Source organism: Camellia sinensis, unplaced genomic scaffold (assembly GCF_055761805.1).
Source record: "Camellia sinensis isolate YWXY unplaced genomic scaffold, ASM5576180v1 Unanchor3, whole genome shotgun sequence".
NCBI classification, from domain to species: domain Eukaryota; kingdom Viridiplantae; phylum Streptophyta; class Magnoliopsida; order Ericales; family Theaceae; genus Camellia; species Camellia sinensis.
The window spans coordinates 9,612,804-9,632,499 of NW_028129178.1; the positions used below are offsets into that span (position 1 = coordinate 9,612,804).

General features: G+C 33.9%; 1 protein-coding gene across 3 annotated transcripts in view; it reads right to left on the minus strand.

Annotated features, from left to right (window-relative positions):
* Window positions 1-19,696, minus strand: part of LOC145789321 (calcium-transporting ATPase 3, endoplasmic reticulum-type-like) — a 94,247-nt gene that overhangs the window by 44,614 nt on the left and 29,937 nt on the right. For 2 of the 3 annotated variants that reach the window (XM_082912464.1, XM_082912465.1), the window contains exons 14-19: window positions 18,650-18,708; window positions 14,210-14,354; window positions 12,769-12,876; window positions 9,889-10,041; window positions 9,669-9,773; window positions 7,449-7,645 (exon numbers count right to left, since the gene is read on the minus strand). In XM_082912464.1, the coding sequence (XP_082768590.1) occupies window positions 7,449-7,645; window positions 9,669-9,773; window positions 9,889-10,041; window positions 12,769-12,876; window positions 14,210-14,354; window positions 18,650-18,708 (767 nt within the window). The remainder of the gene's footprint in view (window positions 1-7,448; window positions 7,646-9,668; window positions 9,774-9,888; window positions 10,042-12,768; window positions 12,877-14,209; window positions 14,355-18,649; window positions 18,709-19,696) is intronic. The other variant, XM_082912466.1, reaches the window with a different exon arrangement.

Below are 19,696 nucleotides of genomic sequence, written 5' to 3' on the forward strand. Positions count from 1 at the left end.
TCTCACTCCCGTCCTGATATTGCTGTTGCTGTCAGTGTAGTTAGTCAGTTTATGCATGCTCCTCATCAGATTCACTTTGAGGCTGTCATGAGAATCTTGAGGTATTTGAAGTCTGCTCCTGGTAAGGGTCTGTTTTTTTCAAAGTATGATCATCTTCGTGTAGAAGCCTATACAGATGCTGACTGGGCTGGGTCAGTAACTGATAGGAGATCAACTTCAGGGTATTGCACATTTGTCGGCGGCAACCTAGTTACTTGGAGGAATAAGAAACAGAATGTGGTTGCCAGGTCAAGTGCAGAAGCTGAGTTTAGAGCTATGGCACAAGGTGTGTGTGAACTTTTATGGATCAAATTATTGTTGAGTGATCTAGGTATTGCTCAGACGGACTCCATGCGGTTATACTGTGATAATAAGGCCGCCATCAACATTGCTCACAATCCCGTTCAACATGACAGGACAAAACATGTTGAGATTGATCGCCACTTCATTAAGGAGAAACTCACTAGTGGTACCATTTGTACTCCTTTTGTTCAGTCTGGTGAACAACTTGCTGACATTCTCACCAAGGGAATTGGGAATAAACCGTTTCATGACATATTAGGCAAGCTGGGCATGAAAGATATCTTCGCACCAGCTTGAGGGGGAGTGTTGACATATTATAATCACCGAAAGGCACTTAGCATATTATATTAGCCGAAAGTCTGTAAGATCTGTAATCATTTTTACGCACTCAGGGATCATCTTGTAATTGTCTTCTTTGTAAACCCTAAATCTTCATTTATAAATAAGGGGTGATATCTCATCATACCCTAAGCTGGTTACCCAAGCTTCAGAACAAACTTTGCAATTCATTAAGGCCACATCCAAAAAACACAAAATGAAATTAAGGGTTAAAAGTGGAATAAAAAAATAAAAAACGAAGTAGTTAACAGCTAGAAGACCCAAACGTATCATTACAACACAAGCACAACTTAAAAGTGTCCAAGATTATAATCATTTCAAGAACGAACTATTGAGAAATGTAATTTAAAGAAATTTTAAAAAATAAAAATAAAAACTTTAGGTGAATCCCATCAGTAAGGTTCAACACACTTTTAATTTGAAGGGTAACTAATTAAGCAGACAAAAAGAAATGAGTGAGGAAACACAACACTATAAAACAGTACCAGAATTTTCAATAAAAGGCTAGAACTATATGCATATGTCATGGAAAAATAAAAGTCAAAATCTGCAAAAATTGGAAAATGGTTGGTTTCAATTCTAACTCACTAGGGATCAATTCAAACCAAGTAAAAATCAGTTTTTTTCGGCCTGGTAAAGTCTCATTTTATAATTATTTTAATAAAGTTAGTTTCCTATATAATAATTTATAAGTGCTGGAAGTTTTATCCCAAAAAATAAAAAATAAATAAATAAAACGACAACCGAAAAATCTAGTTTTGGTAAGTTTTATTCTCAGACCAGTCAATTCATTTTTTCTTTGTTAAAACAAAAACTGACCAAAACCCATAGTCTATGTTATTCCCAACCATCCACCCTTGCACCATTAAGTTAATCCCAATCGTCCCTTTCACTACTTAGCCTCACCTCAGTCCTTATTGCCCTGTCTCACTCTTAGAGACTACGGTTGAAAGATGATGCCTCATCTGGTTGTCTGTCTTGCAGTTTATCCAGCCAACCTCTCTCTCAATGTCACTCTCCCTCTTCTCCATTAACATCTCACAAATCCATCTCTATCTCAAATCTCACCACGGCTGCTCAACATCTCTTGCCCACCAGTGACTTATTTTCTTTGTAGACATCTCACATCGGCATCTACATCTCAAATCTCACCTTGACTACTCAAGGTCTCTCCTTCACCAGCGACTGATCTTCTTCATTGATATCTCAGATTTCACATCAATCACTCGATGTCTCCGACTCACTTGACATCTCTCCCTCACCAGTGAATGATTATTTCTGTCATCCTAAGGTAATTTCAAAACCCTTGTTTTACTTAAATCTATTAATTTTTGAGTCCTTAATTGTAAGCCCTAATTTTAAAAGCCCAATTTTTTAAAATCCCTAGTCTCCAATTTTGGGTAGCGTTTGGTAAAGTTTTCTAAATATGATTTGAGAATAAGAGTTGTATTTTGAGTTTGTGAGTTTTGGAATTATAATTTGAATGTGAAAAATTTGTTTGGTGAATGAGTTTTGAAAAGAGTTTTGGATTGAGTAGGAAATTTTTGATGTGACATATGATATTTGATACAAAAACTTACAACTCATAACCAAACACACAACTTAAAATTCTATTCAAAACTCATAAAAAAATTTAAAAATTCAGAATTTTTTTTTTATTTAAATATAAAAAATAACATGTGCCAATGGTAAAAAAAAAAAAAAAAAAAAATCATTGTACTGGTCAACCAGCCGGACATCCAGGAGGACGATCGGTTAGCCCAAATTTTCCCACCTTCGACAGAGTTTTCAAAAGTGGATGTAGAATTAATTTTTGAAAACGGCAACCAAACATCAAGCACAAATTAAGAAGTAGAAACACATTTTCAAAACTCTTCCAAACAGAGCCCCCCATTTTGAAAAACTTGAGACTATACTTCACTGGCTGATGAAGGGGAATAGAGATTTCCTGCAAGTTGAAGCTCCATGTGATTTTTAATGATTTGCAATTTTTTGTATTGATCTAACAAATTATGTTTTACCTATTTTTTTTTTAGCTAATGTGGTTTTAATGCATGTAGAAACTACTATTATATTGAATTAAATAATGTTTAACTTGGAGGTTTGTTATCAATGTAGAGTAGGCCAATTTTTTATTTGTAAGTTCTTTTGCTAATTAAAAAAACCAACAATCTACAAAACCGAAACAACCAACTGAATACAAACTGACAGGTTCAGTTTATCACCTCTTCAGTTAGCTTTGGTTCCTTAGTAAACACAACCGACACAATCAGTTCGGTGACCATTTTGGCTAAAAACCAACCACCCCAAACCGATTACACCCTTATATTTTATGTTTGTAGTTGGGAGTATTTGGTAATTTGAATTTTTAGACAGGTAGCAGGGGTCACCCTATTGGTCAAGTTATGTAAATCGATTTTTTTCATGGGTCTCTTTCGCTTTTAATAGGTTTTACAAGCCAAAAGTCTTAGTTTCCAAATAGGCAGATAAATCCCACTAGGAAGAGTTCTCTAAAGTCTATGGACAGTAATTAAAATTTAATTTAATAAAGAACAAGTTTAAGAGAATTTAGCTCTCTTGGTAAATGTGTGATGCAAACCTGGCAATTCTAATCCTAGGTGTAATGCCTGTGAGAATCCAAGTATGAACTTGCTCCCATACTCACCCAAGAAAAGGCTAAAATTGTAACGAGAAGACCTTCTGTTTGAAAAACAGATTAAGGTGTGGTGGAATCAAATATTGAATTTGAGGGAGGAATCATGAAGACAAAGGAAACCAAAGTGAATGAGCATCTTAATGCTCTTCAACTTACTAATCAATCCAAGGATGTTTATCTACAACTAAACAGACGATTGATTTTGTCATGCCACAAATTCAGTAATTCAATTGTAAAGAACAATCAACCATTGTCTTCCTTGCAATCCCAAACTTAAAATAAATAAATAATTAATAAAATTGTAGTCTCAACTTCGTAATTTTACCCTGCCATGAATGCAATTACAAAAGTTGTGGATTCATTTACTCTAGTGCTTCAAAAGTCATGGTTTGAATTTTTGGCTCTGTTTGGTTCCATTCTGGAATCATGATTCCGCCCTCATATTGCAACCCTCTGTTTGATTATAATTTTCAAAATATGATTCCAAATCACATTTCAAAACATGTTTGGTAACCAGAGAGTTTTTGAATTTTTGAGTCTACCCAATCGTTTGCCTAGACATCCTCCCGAACGTCTGGCCGATTGACCGAAACAGTGCTTTTTTTCTTTTTTTGCAATTGCCTCCTGTTATTTGAAAAAAAAAAAAAAAAAAAAAAAAAAATTATATTTGTTTTTGATATTTTTTAAATATAGAAATTAGTTTTTTTAGCAAAATGGCAAATTATTTGGCCATTTATTTAAAATTAACAAAAAAAATTTTAAAGAAAAATTAATTTGTCATAGTAATTTTTAAAAAATAAAAAAACATTTTTAAACAAAACAATTAAAAAAAAATTCAATCAAATATACAATCAAAAGTAATTTTAAAACACTAGCTAAATATTTTTTTTTAACAAAAAATAATATATATTTTTTAATATTACAAATAAAAATTATTTCGGAATTTTTTGAATTTTTAAAATAAAAATTTATTTTTTTCAATAATTATTTTTTTGAGTTGAATTTTAAAAAGAGTTTGGTTATGAGCTTTGAATAGAAATTTCAATAGAATTTTGAGTTGTGTGTTTGGTTATGAGTTATAAATTTTTTAATTAAGGCCTCGTTTGGGAACAGGCTAATTTATTAACTTTTTGGTTATTTGGCTAAAATATGAGCTAAAAAAAACTAGTATGTTTGGAATGACTTTTTGACTTTTTACGAAAAGATGTGCAAAAAGTAGAGAGAAAAGATCTTTTGACTTTTTTGTATGGGTTGTTAGCTTTTTGGATAATTTAATAACTTTTTGACTTTTTGACTAAAAAGTTCGGTTGCCAAACGAGGCCTAAGTTTTGAAAACTCTTTTCAAAATTCATAACTAAACAACTTTTCTTATTTCAAAACTCATTTCAAAAATTCAAAAATTCAAAATTCAATTTAAAACTCATAACCAAACAAATTTTCGGTTTTCAAATCATGATTCAACAACTCACAAACTCAAAATACAACTTCATTCTCAAACCACGATTCTAAAACTAAACCAAATGCTACCTTTGTTTTTCTTTTCTTTTTTTTTTCTTCTGTTTTTTTTTCCTAACAAGGGGAGAATGACACAGATAATAAGATCAACAACAGGAAAAATTAAATAAGCAAAAGAATTTGGAAATTGGTTAATTTCAAGTCGAATGCACATAATGATGCGGAACATGACATGGAGATTTTATTTATTTGTAATTTTATATTTATTTTTTATTGATAGTTAATTAGGATCTTAGTATATTGAGTTACTGATTTTACTAAAGATTAGGTTTCCAAATAATGTTATGATTTAGTTTCCTACTTTAAATTTGGGTTTCAAGCCTATATATATTAGGTCTTTACAATGTAATCTTTAACTTTGAATTAGCAGATAGCATATGCAATGCTTGTGCAATTCAAGTAAGTAACAGTAAAAATAAATAACAAAGAAATTAATATCGCAATGTGTGTTGCTTAAGTGGTAAGACTTTCTTTCCTAAAGTCAAGGTCAAAGTTTCAAGTCTTGTGCACATCTCTATGTAACTTTTTTGTTTTAAATAGAGAAATGAGAGACACATGGCATAAGGAGAAGCAAGCAAAAGCTTAGACGCCAAATCCAACCTTCATTTAATATAATAGTATAGATAGATAATCAGATGAGGGTTACCTATACGGAGATAAGAATTTTTTATAATTTTTCCCATAAATTAGATTTCCTATTTTTGAAATTTTTTAACTTTCTGAACATGGGTTGTAAGGGTTGCCTATTCATGGATCCTATTTGGTTTTTGATAGGCTTTCGAAGTCACTACCTACATATGAAGACAATCCTTAATATGGAAGTCAGAAGTAAATCAAAGTTCAAACCTGTAATCACAACTACAACATCACAGCCCTGCATTGTCATCTCTGGTGTTGCAGACTCAAGACTGTCATATTTTTCTATGAGCTGCACAACTTAAAAAATCTGCTTCAATATGCCTACCACAAAACTTTCACGCTATGAGGCATCTACTCTACAAGCATTTGAGCGTATGCAAAAGTGTTCATATCTTCTACAAATTTATCTCAGAGAAGTGAAGTACATTCAAACAAGTAGTATTAGAAAAAGGAAGCTAAACCAAATGTAACATTCCTAACTTCAATATGGAGAAGCTTAAGATGATTTGACCAGTAAAATAAACTTGTAATTGACATAAAAAATCAATCAAGGAATGTAGAGGGTGCTTTTAAATTTGATGTAAAATTAAAGAAAGCAATGGTAAGAAATATTATAGATATAATGTACACGATCCACATATTTTAGGTTTGTCAAGGTTAATAGCCATCAAATCCATAAATTCACACAATTGCACAATTGGAGCATGTTGTTTGGCATTTTTGGTGAGAAACTGAATTCCGGCCTCTTAAGTAAGAAATTCACTTCCTTCAAAGACGGAACTCGCTCCCAAATAAGATAGAACCTCTCAAACATACAAATCTCAAAGAAACAAAAGAAAAACAACTCAACCTTATTCTAATACTTTCTATTTACACAATATTTATTTATACGTAACAAAGACAATTTGTAGTTGACATCAATCTCTAATGTTTATTCATATTTAACACATATTATAATCATGTAGAAAAAAATAATTGTTAAAATATATTTATATATTTAATATATAAAATGTTCCTATATAGGTGCTCCCAACCTTAGAGACTTCTATATGCTCTCACTCTCCCACCGCTTCCTCGACTCCCACTTCGTGCAATAATGTGTGAACTGAGTGATGCCTGCTATGGTCTTACAATTATTGGACTGTTGGGAGTCTAAGAAGCACGAACATTCTAAGAAGTCTCCATGTCAGACACGGACACTCTTTTCTATGTTTCCATAATTCAAAATAAAAATCTAAATTTCGGACAAGTGTCCAACAATCATTTTGTAATGTGTCCATCACTTCTTGGTCATGTCTATCATTGGAAAATAAACATGAGACCGACACTTGTTGAACATTTGCTAACACATGACATTCAAAGTTTGAGAATTTCACAAAAATATCTTATAATGCCCTTAAAGAAATGTATAATTATTAAGAAATGTCCTATAGAAGTTGCACATAAAATTAAATGAAAAATAAAAAATGTAAGAGAATTAGATACAAAATTTATTGGTATAAAGTAATTATTTAATTTTGTATATATTACGCACATATATAACTATATAATATAAATATATTCCTAGATAATATAATATCAAGATATAATTATTTGTGGCGTGTCCAAACCGTGTCCATGTCCTACTTTTGTAGAATTTGCCATGTCAACGTGTTTGTGTTGTGTTGTATCCTTGTCCCGTGTCCGTGTCTATGCTTCACTGTTGGGAACAACTAAGAGTTTTATGAGTCTTCTTGCTATTAGATTTTAAAGGAGGGAGGGTAATTAGTTGTGTAACCCTTGTACCTTTAGCCTTCTTGTTTTGTGTAAGCCTGAAACCCATACTAGTCAAAAAAAATAATTGCATACATACGATATATATAAATATAAACAGCTATATCTATGTGTTTGTGGATGTATCGGTGTATGTAAATAGGTAAAAGTTCTTGGTATGAATATAGAGGGAAGCAAACCCAACCTGTGAAATCTGGACTCTAACTCAGTTCGAATATTTGCAGTTAGTGGAACAGTGGAACCATCATCATTGCAGAGGATACTCGTACATCTAGAAATGATACTCTCTGGAGCACCTTTTGAAAACATAATCTCCATCTGCTTGCGACTACAAAGGACAGTCATCATCTTCCGATCATGAGAAAATTCCAAAAGAGAGACCTGCAGGGTATCAGATTCACAAGCATGATTTGACAAGGAGATATCAAAAATTTAAGCGAAGCAAATGTTTATCACTAGATCTACAAGATCCATTTATTGAGACTTCATTCCGTTCTGTGTGAAATACATCCCAATCAAGAACTCCAAGAATTTTTTGCTTTATGTTCAATTCAACTCTCAACCTTCTTTTCTAGGTTCATGGATATTGAATCAATCAACGCACCACTAAATGTTTAATCGAACAAGTACCTTTTGGAACATACTACAACTCTAGCAAATAAAAGTGCATGTACCAATTTTGACAAAGAAAATTAGAAGTCTCTATCTCTCCAATATTGAGCTGCATCCTTAACATGCACAATGACACACTCCCTGACCCATGTCTGAACCACAACCAAAAGTAACCTATTATTTTTGAACTTTTTAGAACCGGGACACACTGGAAACATATGGGACACACATGGCCATAAAGACACATAAAACATATTGCATAACAAAAAAAACTTACTACTCAATTATACAATAAAAACAAATTAGATTTATACCAATTTATTTCTGCTTTAAACTTCTTTTAATTTTTGGAATTCTAAAGTGCAAAACTTCAAATTATGTTAATAAATAAAGCTTTCTAAGATAGATATTAGGACTTCTGTTTACACTTCCTTTCAAATATGTAGGTATAGGGAAAACAATTTCTTACTATTTGTTATAATAAAATATAAATGTATTTGAATTGTAAAAAGTGATGAAATAGCTTTATTTTCATTTACACACCTAAAATATATTTTATTTGTTGTCATATCCTTACCGAGTCTGTCCTGATTTCTAATAATAATAATAATAAAATTGTCGTGTCAAGTGTGTCCATATCGCCTTGATATGTGTCCTGTGTACAGCCTCAATGCCACAGAAAAACAAACATGAAAGATCAAACCAAAATTGTATACTTTTCTCAAGAGCTTGCCATAATCTCATACACAACAAACTCACATTCTTCATTTCTCTAAGAAAAAAAAAAAAACTGTTACACTTGATAACAATAACAATTCAAGAGCAACCAGTACGAACTAGAGTTGGAAAGTTGACAATATTGCAAATAACAAGGCAAATGATGACTAACAACTATACTGCCGTGATTGTATACTGAAATGTAGTTTCTCTCATTCAAACATGTAAAATGTTAACATATGATACAAAGAAAGGAAGAATGACAGTATGATCTTTCTCACTGTTGAATAGTTTAGAATTATTATTATCTATGCAGTTGAAACTCCAGAGTTTCTAATATTATTAGGGAGAATAAAAAACCAATGGACACTAACTGCATCATCTAAGAATGGCGAGATGGACACGGACACAAACACGCAACACGGATATGATACGATGCAAAAACACCGACACATGAAATGCAGGACAATACATGGCCAGAACATAGCAAAAAATATACTTCTAATTTTCCGTGTGAAAAATATGAATATTTTATCAACATAACATTTACATAACAATTAAATTCCATTAAAACCGACAACCACAATGTTGATTATCCTGTAGCCACCTTTGCCGGAAGGCTTATACAGCAATAGTTTCTTTCCATTGACCTCTCTCTCTCTCTCTCTCTCTCTCTCTCTCTATTGGCCAGCCATGTCCACCCCACGTCAAAAAAAGGACACGTCCTCGGCAAGACCAGGAAGAAAAAGGGGAAAATAAATAAATAAACACAACAAAAATTGGTACACACCCTAAGGTGTGTCCAACAGTTTGTCAGACACATGTACAGGTGCCCCGTTGGAGTGTCTATGCTTCCAGTTCATCAATACTGGCTGTCATTTCGTAAACAAACACACAAATAACAGGGGAAAAGGGAGGAAAATCACTGCAAAAACTGGAAAGGGAGCACGCTCTATCATACTGGCCACACATCAACAATCATTATAAGTGTTGCAAACATTAGATTCCTTAGAATTCGGGGTACATCATACTCAGCAAATAAAAAATCAAACAGCTACCATATGTAGAAGCAAACCTTTTTAAATTGGTCTTCCCAGTAATGATTGCAGTAAGAAGCTCGTTCATGCTTGCTCAGCATATTCAGAGCAGAAGGCATAGAATCAAAGCCAGGAAGACCAACCTGGAAACAACGACATGAAAACATTTGTACCTTATAATTCACAGTCAAATTAACAGCAAGTAAGCTGATGATAGACAGGTGAAAACTGAAACAAAGCAACAATTGACTGCAAAACCTTCTCTGCCAATACACGAAGGGCTACTTCAGTTGACTCCCCTATTTTTTCATAGTTCCCCTTGTCCGAGTTGTACTGTAAAACAGACTCGTTGCATAGGGCTGAACACATTGCTATGTGAAGAAGACAAGGAAATTGAGCTGGAAACTCAAGCTGCAAAACAATAAAATCCTATGTAAAGTGCTTGACAAAATATCCTGAAAGGTCTACAAATACCAAGATGTTTAGCAAGAGTAAGGAATACTTTGTTCTTTATGTTTATGAATAAAAGAAGGAACGTTCCGATTATATATGTGTATTAGAAATCTAATAAATCTCAGGTGCTGCATCAATGCTAATGTCATTATCTCAACCTTTTGGTCAACAACAATAACAAATGAACCAAACTGAGGGAAGTTGCATTAAAAATCCTACATGACTTCAGGACCACCTGAATTTCAAAATTTTTTAGTGATTTCTTAATCTCTCAAACGCAAGACATCATCAAAGGTTCAAGTAGCATAATAGAAATAAGGGCAAATTACACTGACTTCCCTTGACTATTGCACAAAATACACGCAGCTCCACTAGTATGGAAAAATGACACAAACCTCCTCTAATGGGCCTCAAAACTTAACCCCACTAACAGAAAATATAAAACACAATGCCCTCATATGTTTCAAAAAAAGCAACAACAACTACTACAGACAGCACCCTCCATCCACACCTCTTCTTCCTTCCACACTCAATTGTCACAGCCATCGTCACAAACATGACCCACTGAGCCCACCACCTCCATCTCACCCCATACCCCCCAACCCCCACTACTAAAACCCCAACACAACCAACCCCATTGTCGTAGACATCATCACCAAAACCCTAACCTCAAGCCAAAGCCACCATCACGGAAATCCTAACTCCAACCCATAGTCACCATCACCGGAGCCCAAACCACAACCAACAGCCACCATTGCACACACACACACACACACACACACACACAGAGAGAGAGAGAGAGGATCCGTCTATCATCACCTACAATGCGTCCATCACCTCATACAATCCGTTCATCACCCTCCTTTCATCATCATCAACATCAACAACAACAACAGCAACAACAAAGAAGAGGAAAAATTTGAAGAAAATAAGAATAGAAAGAAAATATTAAATTTGAAACCCAGGTTTGCATTGGTCCAATTGTGATGATCTGTCTGCAAGCACGATGCTTCAATAGTGATGGCATAATCACAATGCGACGATCGTTGCGGTTTGATTTTGATGATGATTGGGGGGTATGCCAAAGGAAAAAGGGAGTGTTAGTGAGAATGCTATAGTGGCGATGGCAGTGGCGATGGCAGTGGCGATGGGGGATGCAATGGCGATGGCGATGAGTACGTGATGACATCGTGGTGTGTGGTAGTCGGAGTCACAAGGACACTAGGTGAGATTGGATCGCACCAGAGAGAGGAGGCAACATCATGGGGGAGGGGAAGCAGTGGCCTAATGGTGAGGGATGGGAAGCAATAGCACCATGATTGGAGACAAAGGCAACAACAGCATGGAAAAGGCAAAAGCGGAGGCGGAGATTGTCGTTTGTTTTAGTTCGACAGTGGTTATAAGATAGAAGTTAGACATTTGGGGGATAGGGTTTTAGGGATATAGGGTAGACGACTTTTTTTGGGAGGTGGTTTTTTTGGCCATGGAAACTTTTCCTTTCTTTTTTTCTCTTTTCATATTTTATTTTTCTTTCAATTTTTTTTTTTATTTGTTTAAAAACTGTTAGAAATTAAAAAGGGCAAAGTTGGTATTTTTATTTAAAATATGATGCCATGAGCAAACTCCATCCACTTCTAATGGTGAGGGATGGGAAGCAATAGCAACATGATGAGAGACAAAAGCGACAACAGCGTGGCAAAGGCAAAAGCGGAGGTGGTGGTGGTTGATAGTTGTTCTTCGTTTTAGTTCGGCACTAGTTATAAGATAGAAATTAGTCATTTGGAGGATAGGGTTTTGGGGGTGTAGGGTAGACGTCTTTTTTTTGGGAGGTCGTCGTTTGGCCATGGACACTTTTCCTTTTTTTCTCTTTTTATATTTTATTTTTCTTTCAAATTTTTTTATTTATTTAAAAAATGATAGATATTAAAAAGGGTAAAGTTGGTATTTTCATTTAAAATATGATGACATGAGCAAATTCCATTCACTTCACTAACGGTTGATTAATGGCGTGGGCCCAAGTGTAATGCAATAATTTTCAAGGGAGGCCGGTGTCATTTTTCCAAACTAGTGGGGCTGAGTGTAATTTGAACAATCACTAAGGGAGGTCCATGTAATTTTCCCTAGAAATAAAGGAAGAATAAAAAAAAATTCACAGTTAAGTAGCTACAGCAGTAACCACTGCCTAACATTAGACAACAATTCCACTTCCCACATTTCTTTCAAGTTAAGAATAAAATAAATAAATAAATAAATAAAGTAAAGGATGATATTATCAAATCCAACAGGTTGATAAGTCAAGACAATTACTAACTCAAATTCAGAATGCAAACGCAAGACAAAACAGACAAAAAAATAACAAGCCCACACACAGGAAGTAGAAAAAAACATTTATAATATTATCCAATCCAATTAACCAACATTTTGTAAGTCATAAAGGCATGAGTACATTTAACTCTGACATGAACTGCACTTGAAGAGAAAAACTTTAGTAGTATACAATATGAGGGGTTTGAATGAAAATATGATGTAAACAAGCTAGCGTTGAAACCATATCAAGGAAGATTTCAACATGTAAACAATGCATACACAACAGTGCAGAAAATTATGAAAAAATTTACCGATAAAAGAATTTAGTCGTTCGTAATATATATGGTATTAGGAGGCATATTATTCGAGAAAAAATACCTGCATCCCATCACTGTCAAAAATAAAGCCCTCTGGCGCATATGTTGTCCCACTGACGCTGTATTCAAAAGTAGTAGGACCATGGTGTGCAGAATGAAGCACACATATCTAGACAGGCAGGAAATAGAAAGAGTAGATTAAGTTTTTCCATCTTATGGTAAAACAGGATTCGATGATCAAATAAAGCAATCTGAATTAAGTAAAAATGTCCCCATCAATGTGGAATTTCTTTCATAATATGAACAAATAGTTTTCACCTTCTTGTTCCTCTTGCGAATCAAAATTATTGAAGAGAAGGAAGAAGTGCAAAACAAAGAAGAACAAACACAACGAAGGGACTTTAAAAAAACTAAAACCAGCACCAGTTCAAGAATGGAGGGAAGAAAACAAACGGAATGTATCAAGGACAAGTTTCGCACATCCATAAATTCAAAGAGGATATTACCAAAACACAAAATGAAGACTAACAAGAAGTGGGGGGGAAAAAAAAATAATTATTATATTCTAAGCCTATAACTAGGCCACTCTTGTAATATTTAGTATTGATCTTAATTGTATTATTTTCAAAATAAATCAAACAAAAATAAGCAGACCAAATGTCCGCTAAACAACCATATTGAGTAAGGTAGAGTTTTCTAAATATGATTTGAGAATAGGAGTCGTATTTTGAGTTTGTGAGTTTTAGAATTATGATTTGAGTGTAGCAAATTTATTTGGTGAATGAGTTTCGAATTGAGTGAAGAATTTTTGAAGTGACAGAAGATATCTGATACAAAAACTTACAACTCATAACCAAACACACAACTAAAAAATCTATTAAAAGCTCATAAAAAAAATTTAAAATTTTTCAAAAATATTGTTTTATTAAAAATATTTAAAAAAAAAAAAGGCCAATTGCAAAAAATAAAATAAAATAAAACAAATAAATAAATAAAATCGCACTGTTCAAGTCAACCGGCCGGACGACGGATGTCCGACCGGTAGGCCAAATTTCAAAATTTAAAAACCTGTCTAGAACGAGTTTTCAAAAGGAGGGGTGGAATTAATTTTTCAAAACTCAAACCAAACATCATACTAGAATATAGGGGTAGAACTATGATTCCAAAACTCTTCCAAACACAGCCTAAAACTTTCTCCAACAGACACAAATTACCTAAAAGAAATTGCAAAATAAAAAAAAGGGAATACATCGACATTTACTTGAAAAGGGAATACATCGACATTTACTTGACATGTTGAAATTCAAAAAGCAATTTTAAACATCAAAACCTGACAATGAAGTGCACTAAACAAAATAAAATAAACTAACCATATCGAAGAATCAGCTTTCATAACATCAACCCTAACAAATTACATGTTATCATTTTTACAGCAAGGGAAGGAAGACATACAGATAGCTAGAGGTGTTCATGTACCTAATTGTAAAAAGTAATGCACTAACCTTCGAAACAGACATCATATTGGTAGTCAGAGTACCAGTCTTGTCACTGCAAATTACTGTTGTGCAGCCTAAGGTCTCTACAGATGGCAAAGACCTTACAATAGCATTCATCCGAGCCATTCGTTTTGTTCCAAGAGCCAAACACCTAATAAAATTAAAGGAAACATAATGCTGAAGTTCCACAAAAAACTTCTACAAATATCATGTGCAGGCAACCTGAACAACCAGAAAACATTTACCCCTGTATTTTTTGTGCTAACTGTACAGAAATATCAACGACCTGAAAACTAAGTGAAATTCAATCCAGTATACAATAGATTCTTGGAAAATTATGCAAGGAGAGCCTCATCTAGCACATAAAGCCAAATGTATCACAAACTTTCATATTAGTTAAATAATACTCCCTATGTCCTATTTTATGTGTCTTACTTTCCATTTGTGGCAGTCCCGCTTTATGTGTCTAAGTTTCAAATTTCAAAACCCTAAATCATCAATTTGCCATATTACCTGCCTTTAAATTTATATTTAACCACATAATCCAACCTCAAAAAGTTATTCGAATCGGACAAAAGGCATTTTTTTAAATTCCAAAAGAATTCCATAAACTGTGTGCATGGTCAAATATGCCATACAAAATGGGACGAATCAAGTACAAAGATAGCTTTTACTGCTCAAAAACAGAAATGCATATTTTTCAGCCAAATTTATTTAGCAAAAAATGAGATAGAAAAATTATGTAGCCCGGCCAGACATGGCAAGTTAATCGGTGCTAAGAAAGATTGCTGCTTAAGGAACAGATTGGTTAATTGTGAAATAAAGTAGTAGTCTTTAAGGCCATATTTTGGGAACTTAGATAGTGGTTAATATAGTGAACAAGAATTGGTAGACTTTTAACTGTGTGCCTAGATACTTTACAAGTTTAGGTTTATCTGTTTTTGAAGGTTTGGATGTATTTGTTTGCATCATCTTGATACTTGATTTCTAATAAAGTTACCTCTTATTTATCAAAAAGAACTGTGCCCAGTAACATGCCACATTTGCTGTGGTATCTGTCTATAAAATGTGAGCATTAGATGACAATAATGGGGTTGTAATGCCTTATATATATATATATATCTTTGGGACTCTTCCTTGCACCCTTTCATGCTTAGTTGTTAATTTAAAGCAAATGCTAGTTGATTTATTCCCAGCAACCTCCCTGCAGTGTTTTACCACTGCAGCAGTTGGTGTCAGATGTATTGATCTTCTCTTCTTTTGGATTAATTAACTTGCATTTGAAGCCACAAACAGTCCATGAATGAAAGAACGAGGAAAGGATGGAAAGATGATCAACTTGTTGAAGCGATGATTGCATCAAAAATGAAGGAATATATATATATATATATTTTGATATGCAGGTTATCCTGAGCCAGCTTGCGCGCACCAGACTATGTCCCTACAGCCCGAACAAGCCTTCTGAAACAGGTTTATTCCCTACAATCCGTGGCCCAAGAGTTTTGTTGTCGAAGGGAGTTGAACTTGAGACCTTGGAGGGAGCAAACTCCCAAGTCACAGGCCTCATCCACCAGGCCAAACCCTTGGGGTTAAAAATGAAGGAAAATATTGAAAATCTTCATATCAAGTTAGGTGAAATATTTTGGCACAGAGATTCTTATCTCTGGAATCAGAGGTAGAAGGTGAATCACCACCATTATTTGATGAGTATTCTGATAATGGATGTCTCATTGTTGGCAACATAAGTGTTCATACATCTATTGATTCTGCCAACAACATAAGCAATAATTACATGACTTTGTTGTTGGTGAATTTTTTTTTTTTTTTTTTTTTTTTTTTTTGGTAACGGACAACATGATCTGTTGATTAATTTTTCATTACCTGAAACAATGAATCTTGAGGTGTTCAGTGCTTCCAAATAGTATTATTTGAAGCTTTCTTTGAGTTAGCACGATCCATTTTTGTGGAATTTTGCTGAAGACTATATGAAGATAGACTCGTGGATTAAATTCTTCATTAGAATTTACATACGGATGCTGACTATCAATAAGATACAATCGTCGAAATATAGAAATGAAACTAGAAAATGAAATTTAAGTTCAATTTTTGCAAATTATAAAATTGTAAAAAGAAGGAAGATGTAAGGGCATGCTAAGGAAGTGTTAACCAAGTCAAAAGCATAAGTTCAAACAACAAAGGAAATGCTGACAACAAACTCAAGGGCGAGTTTCACGCAACCATGGGAGACTAAAGCAGCCCAACCAGACATTAGCAACTCAAGAACTGTTGCTAATTTAAAGGTTCCAACTCGAGGACAGTTCCTTAAGGAATTGATTCTTATTTGTGAGTATAGTAATCTGTGAAGTTAAGAAACAGTCTTTAAGGCCACATTTTAGGAATTTGCATTGTGGTTAATATAGTGAACAAGTCTAAGTACACCTTTTTTTGGTTCTGCCTAGTAATGCTTACATTTACTATGGTAGCTGTCTAGAAAATGTAAGTGTTAGATAACAATGGGTTGTAGACTGAGAGTGACATGAGAGCATCAACTTTGAAAATGAGAGCATGCATATTAATTTATATATAAATTTTATTTTGCAATTTTTTTCATTATTTGAGAATCAACAAATAGTTTTTTATGTATATTTTAAAAAGAAATAATAAAGAAAATTACAGCAAAAAATATATGAAAAAATTTGTAGAGTAGCATGGCAAAATGCAAGATGTTGATTTTTTAAATCTCAGGTTCAAGTCATTTCAGGTTCAAAATGGTTTTTTTTTTTTTTTTTTTTTGGATAAATATTTCAGGTTCAAAATCTTTTGAACATTATGTATTGTGCTATTGCAAGATACACAAGATCACGCAACATGTGAGCCTAGAACCCTATACCACAGAATGTACAAAACAGCTGGGTCCATCACATTGATGTTGTTTTGTGGAAAATGGATAGTAGCAGGTGTACTATAGAGTGGCACAACAGATGAATCCATAGACATGTGTCAGCTAAATATTCTCACAAACATCAATTCATTGTCAACCAACAATTCTTTCTCAATTTCGCTCCTAGTAAAATCCACGAACCAGAGTATGGTCCACCACGATGGCAGATTTGGCTTATTATAGTTCCCAGCAACTGCTCTGCCATGTTTTTTAACTGCATCAAATTTAGCAATAAACCTATTTTTGTGCAAACTACATAGAAATACAATTTGACAAAGAACAGCACGAAATAGAGGCTTTAATCCATGAAATGCCAAACCATCATTGATAAATCAGAAATGTGGGCTCAAAGGACGTTACCCTTTGTAAATCATCAAAATTAGCAAAATGGGTTGAGAGAAATTAAAAGCTATAAAGATGTTAAATCACCAGCTGCCCCAAAAGTTTAACGGGTTAATGATGATCCCTCACAATTTGAACTGAATAGGGTGCACAAAAACAAACAAAACATAATAAAATAGACACTAACAATCACATATAACAAGACTAGACACCTCCAATAAACAAAGCTCCAATATTAGGTTACATTAATGCTTGCTCCAAAAGCTTTTGCTGTCAGGAAAAGGGACCATATATATATATATATATCAAGCTCTCAAAGAAAACAGAGCATCACTCATGGGCAATTTTGAATCCTCAAAAGCCATATCTACTGGTTATCACTTGACGTGATTGTAAAATACAATTTGTTTGGTAAGGCTCCTTAAAGTATTGGAGGTCCAAGTTAACATTAAACGTGCATTATATGAGATAAAAGCACACCAATGTTAATTTGGATTGCTAAAAAATCACAGAAAGTGGAAAGCCGTGTATATAAGCAAAAAGTGAAAAGTGGAAAGTTGGGGAAGCAAAGATGGACCCTATTGATAGCTCACATAAACATGTCCTTAGTAGTGACTGAGAACTCCATTCAGTTTCAATAATAAGAAGAATCTCAAGGCATGATGTGTGCATCATACACTCCTCAAACTTCTAGAAATGCGCATTTAAAAAAAAACAAAAAAAACAAAAATTGCGTATGCATGTTACAGTTTTAAGGCACCCACATCTTTGATAAAATTAAAGGGTTGTTTGGAATGACCTAAATAAGTGCACTTTTTGTCTTTTTACGAAAAGATGTGCAGAAAAGTAGAGAGGTAATGTAATGGAAAAAAAATAAAAAGATAAAAAGATGGATTATTTTAGAGTTGCCAAACTTGGCCTAAGTTTGTGCTCAAGGACACCCTATTCTAAATTTTAGTCATCTGCATTTTGTGTAGAAAGTACATGTCCAAGACACGCCAACTTCAAATTTTCTGTCGAATATACTGAAACACGGGTGTCATACATGTCAAAGTCAATATTTTTTATGGCGGCAGTAATACATGAGGGAAAGCAACCCAAAAAAATTTTTGTTGAGTGCAAGTTTATTGTTCTTCATCATTAACATCAGTTAAAACACTTACGTAGTAACAACAGCAGGAAGCCCCTCAGGAATAGCTGCAACTGCAAGAGCAACTGCAATCTAGATGGGTAATGTAAATTAGGTCAGAGAAAGTAGAATTCACTACTCGGCATGAAAATATAACGAAACAAAAGCTGAGAAACATATACCAAGGTCAAAAGAAAGAAAACAATAGCACAAAAATTGCCATATGCACAAAATAGATACGAATTAGAATTTGAATGACTATCCTTTCATAAAATCAGATGAAATGTACTGATTCTAAGTCAGATACACACTACACAGGGAGACGGACAAACACAGCTAAGAGCCTAAGACAAATTCTGTAAAATGTAACTAGGAGCATGAGTACAATGAGAGAAAATGATAAAATCAATGACCATAATTTCAAATGACTGCACGTGAAAAAGTGCGACTATAGAAGAATAAATTAGATGCCAATAAAGTCAGATTGGTATTTAAGCAAATGAAGATGTGGATCTTGAAAGGTGTAATGCTAAACACATACCAAGTAAACATGGAAATCATAGGAACAACTGAAAGAACAGCTGCATTTATAGATGACCACATCCGTTGTACTTGGTCATGCAAACTTTCAGTATTTATGTTTACTTTTTCCACCATTTAATAAAGCTTGTAAGGCTCATAAATTTCAATGCGATGTTTGAGAGTTAGCTAAACATTCTCATACTATTTATATTCCTCATACGTCTTGTGCCCCTTGTGTATTTGATCTTATTCATTTTGATGTTTGGGAGCCTTCACCTATTCTCGCCTTGTCTGGCCATAAGTATTATGTGACCTAAATGACCACACCCGTTGTACTCGGGTTTATCTCATTACATGTAAATCTGGTGTTTTTCCTATATTTGTTCAGTTTCTTCAGATGGTTAAAACTCAGTTTCACATTGTTGTTCGAAATATATGATCTAATAATGGTGGGGAATACATCTCCAATGCTTTTCATTCCCATCTTAATCAGTCTAGTATACTTCAACAACTTACTTGCCCCAGTACTCCTGAACAAAATGGGATTGTTGAACGCAAA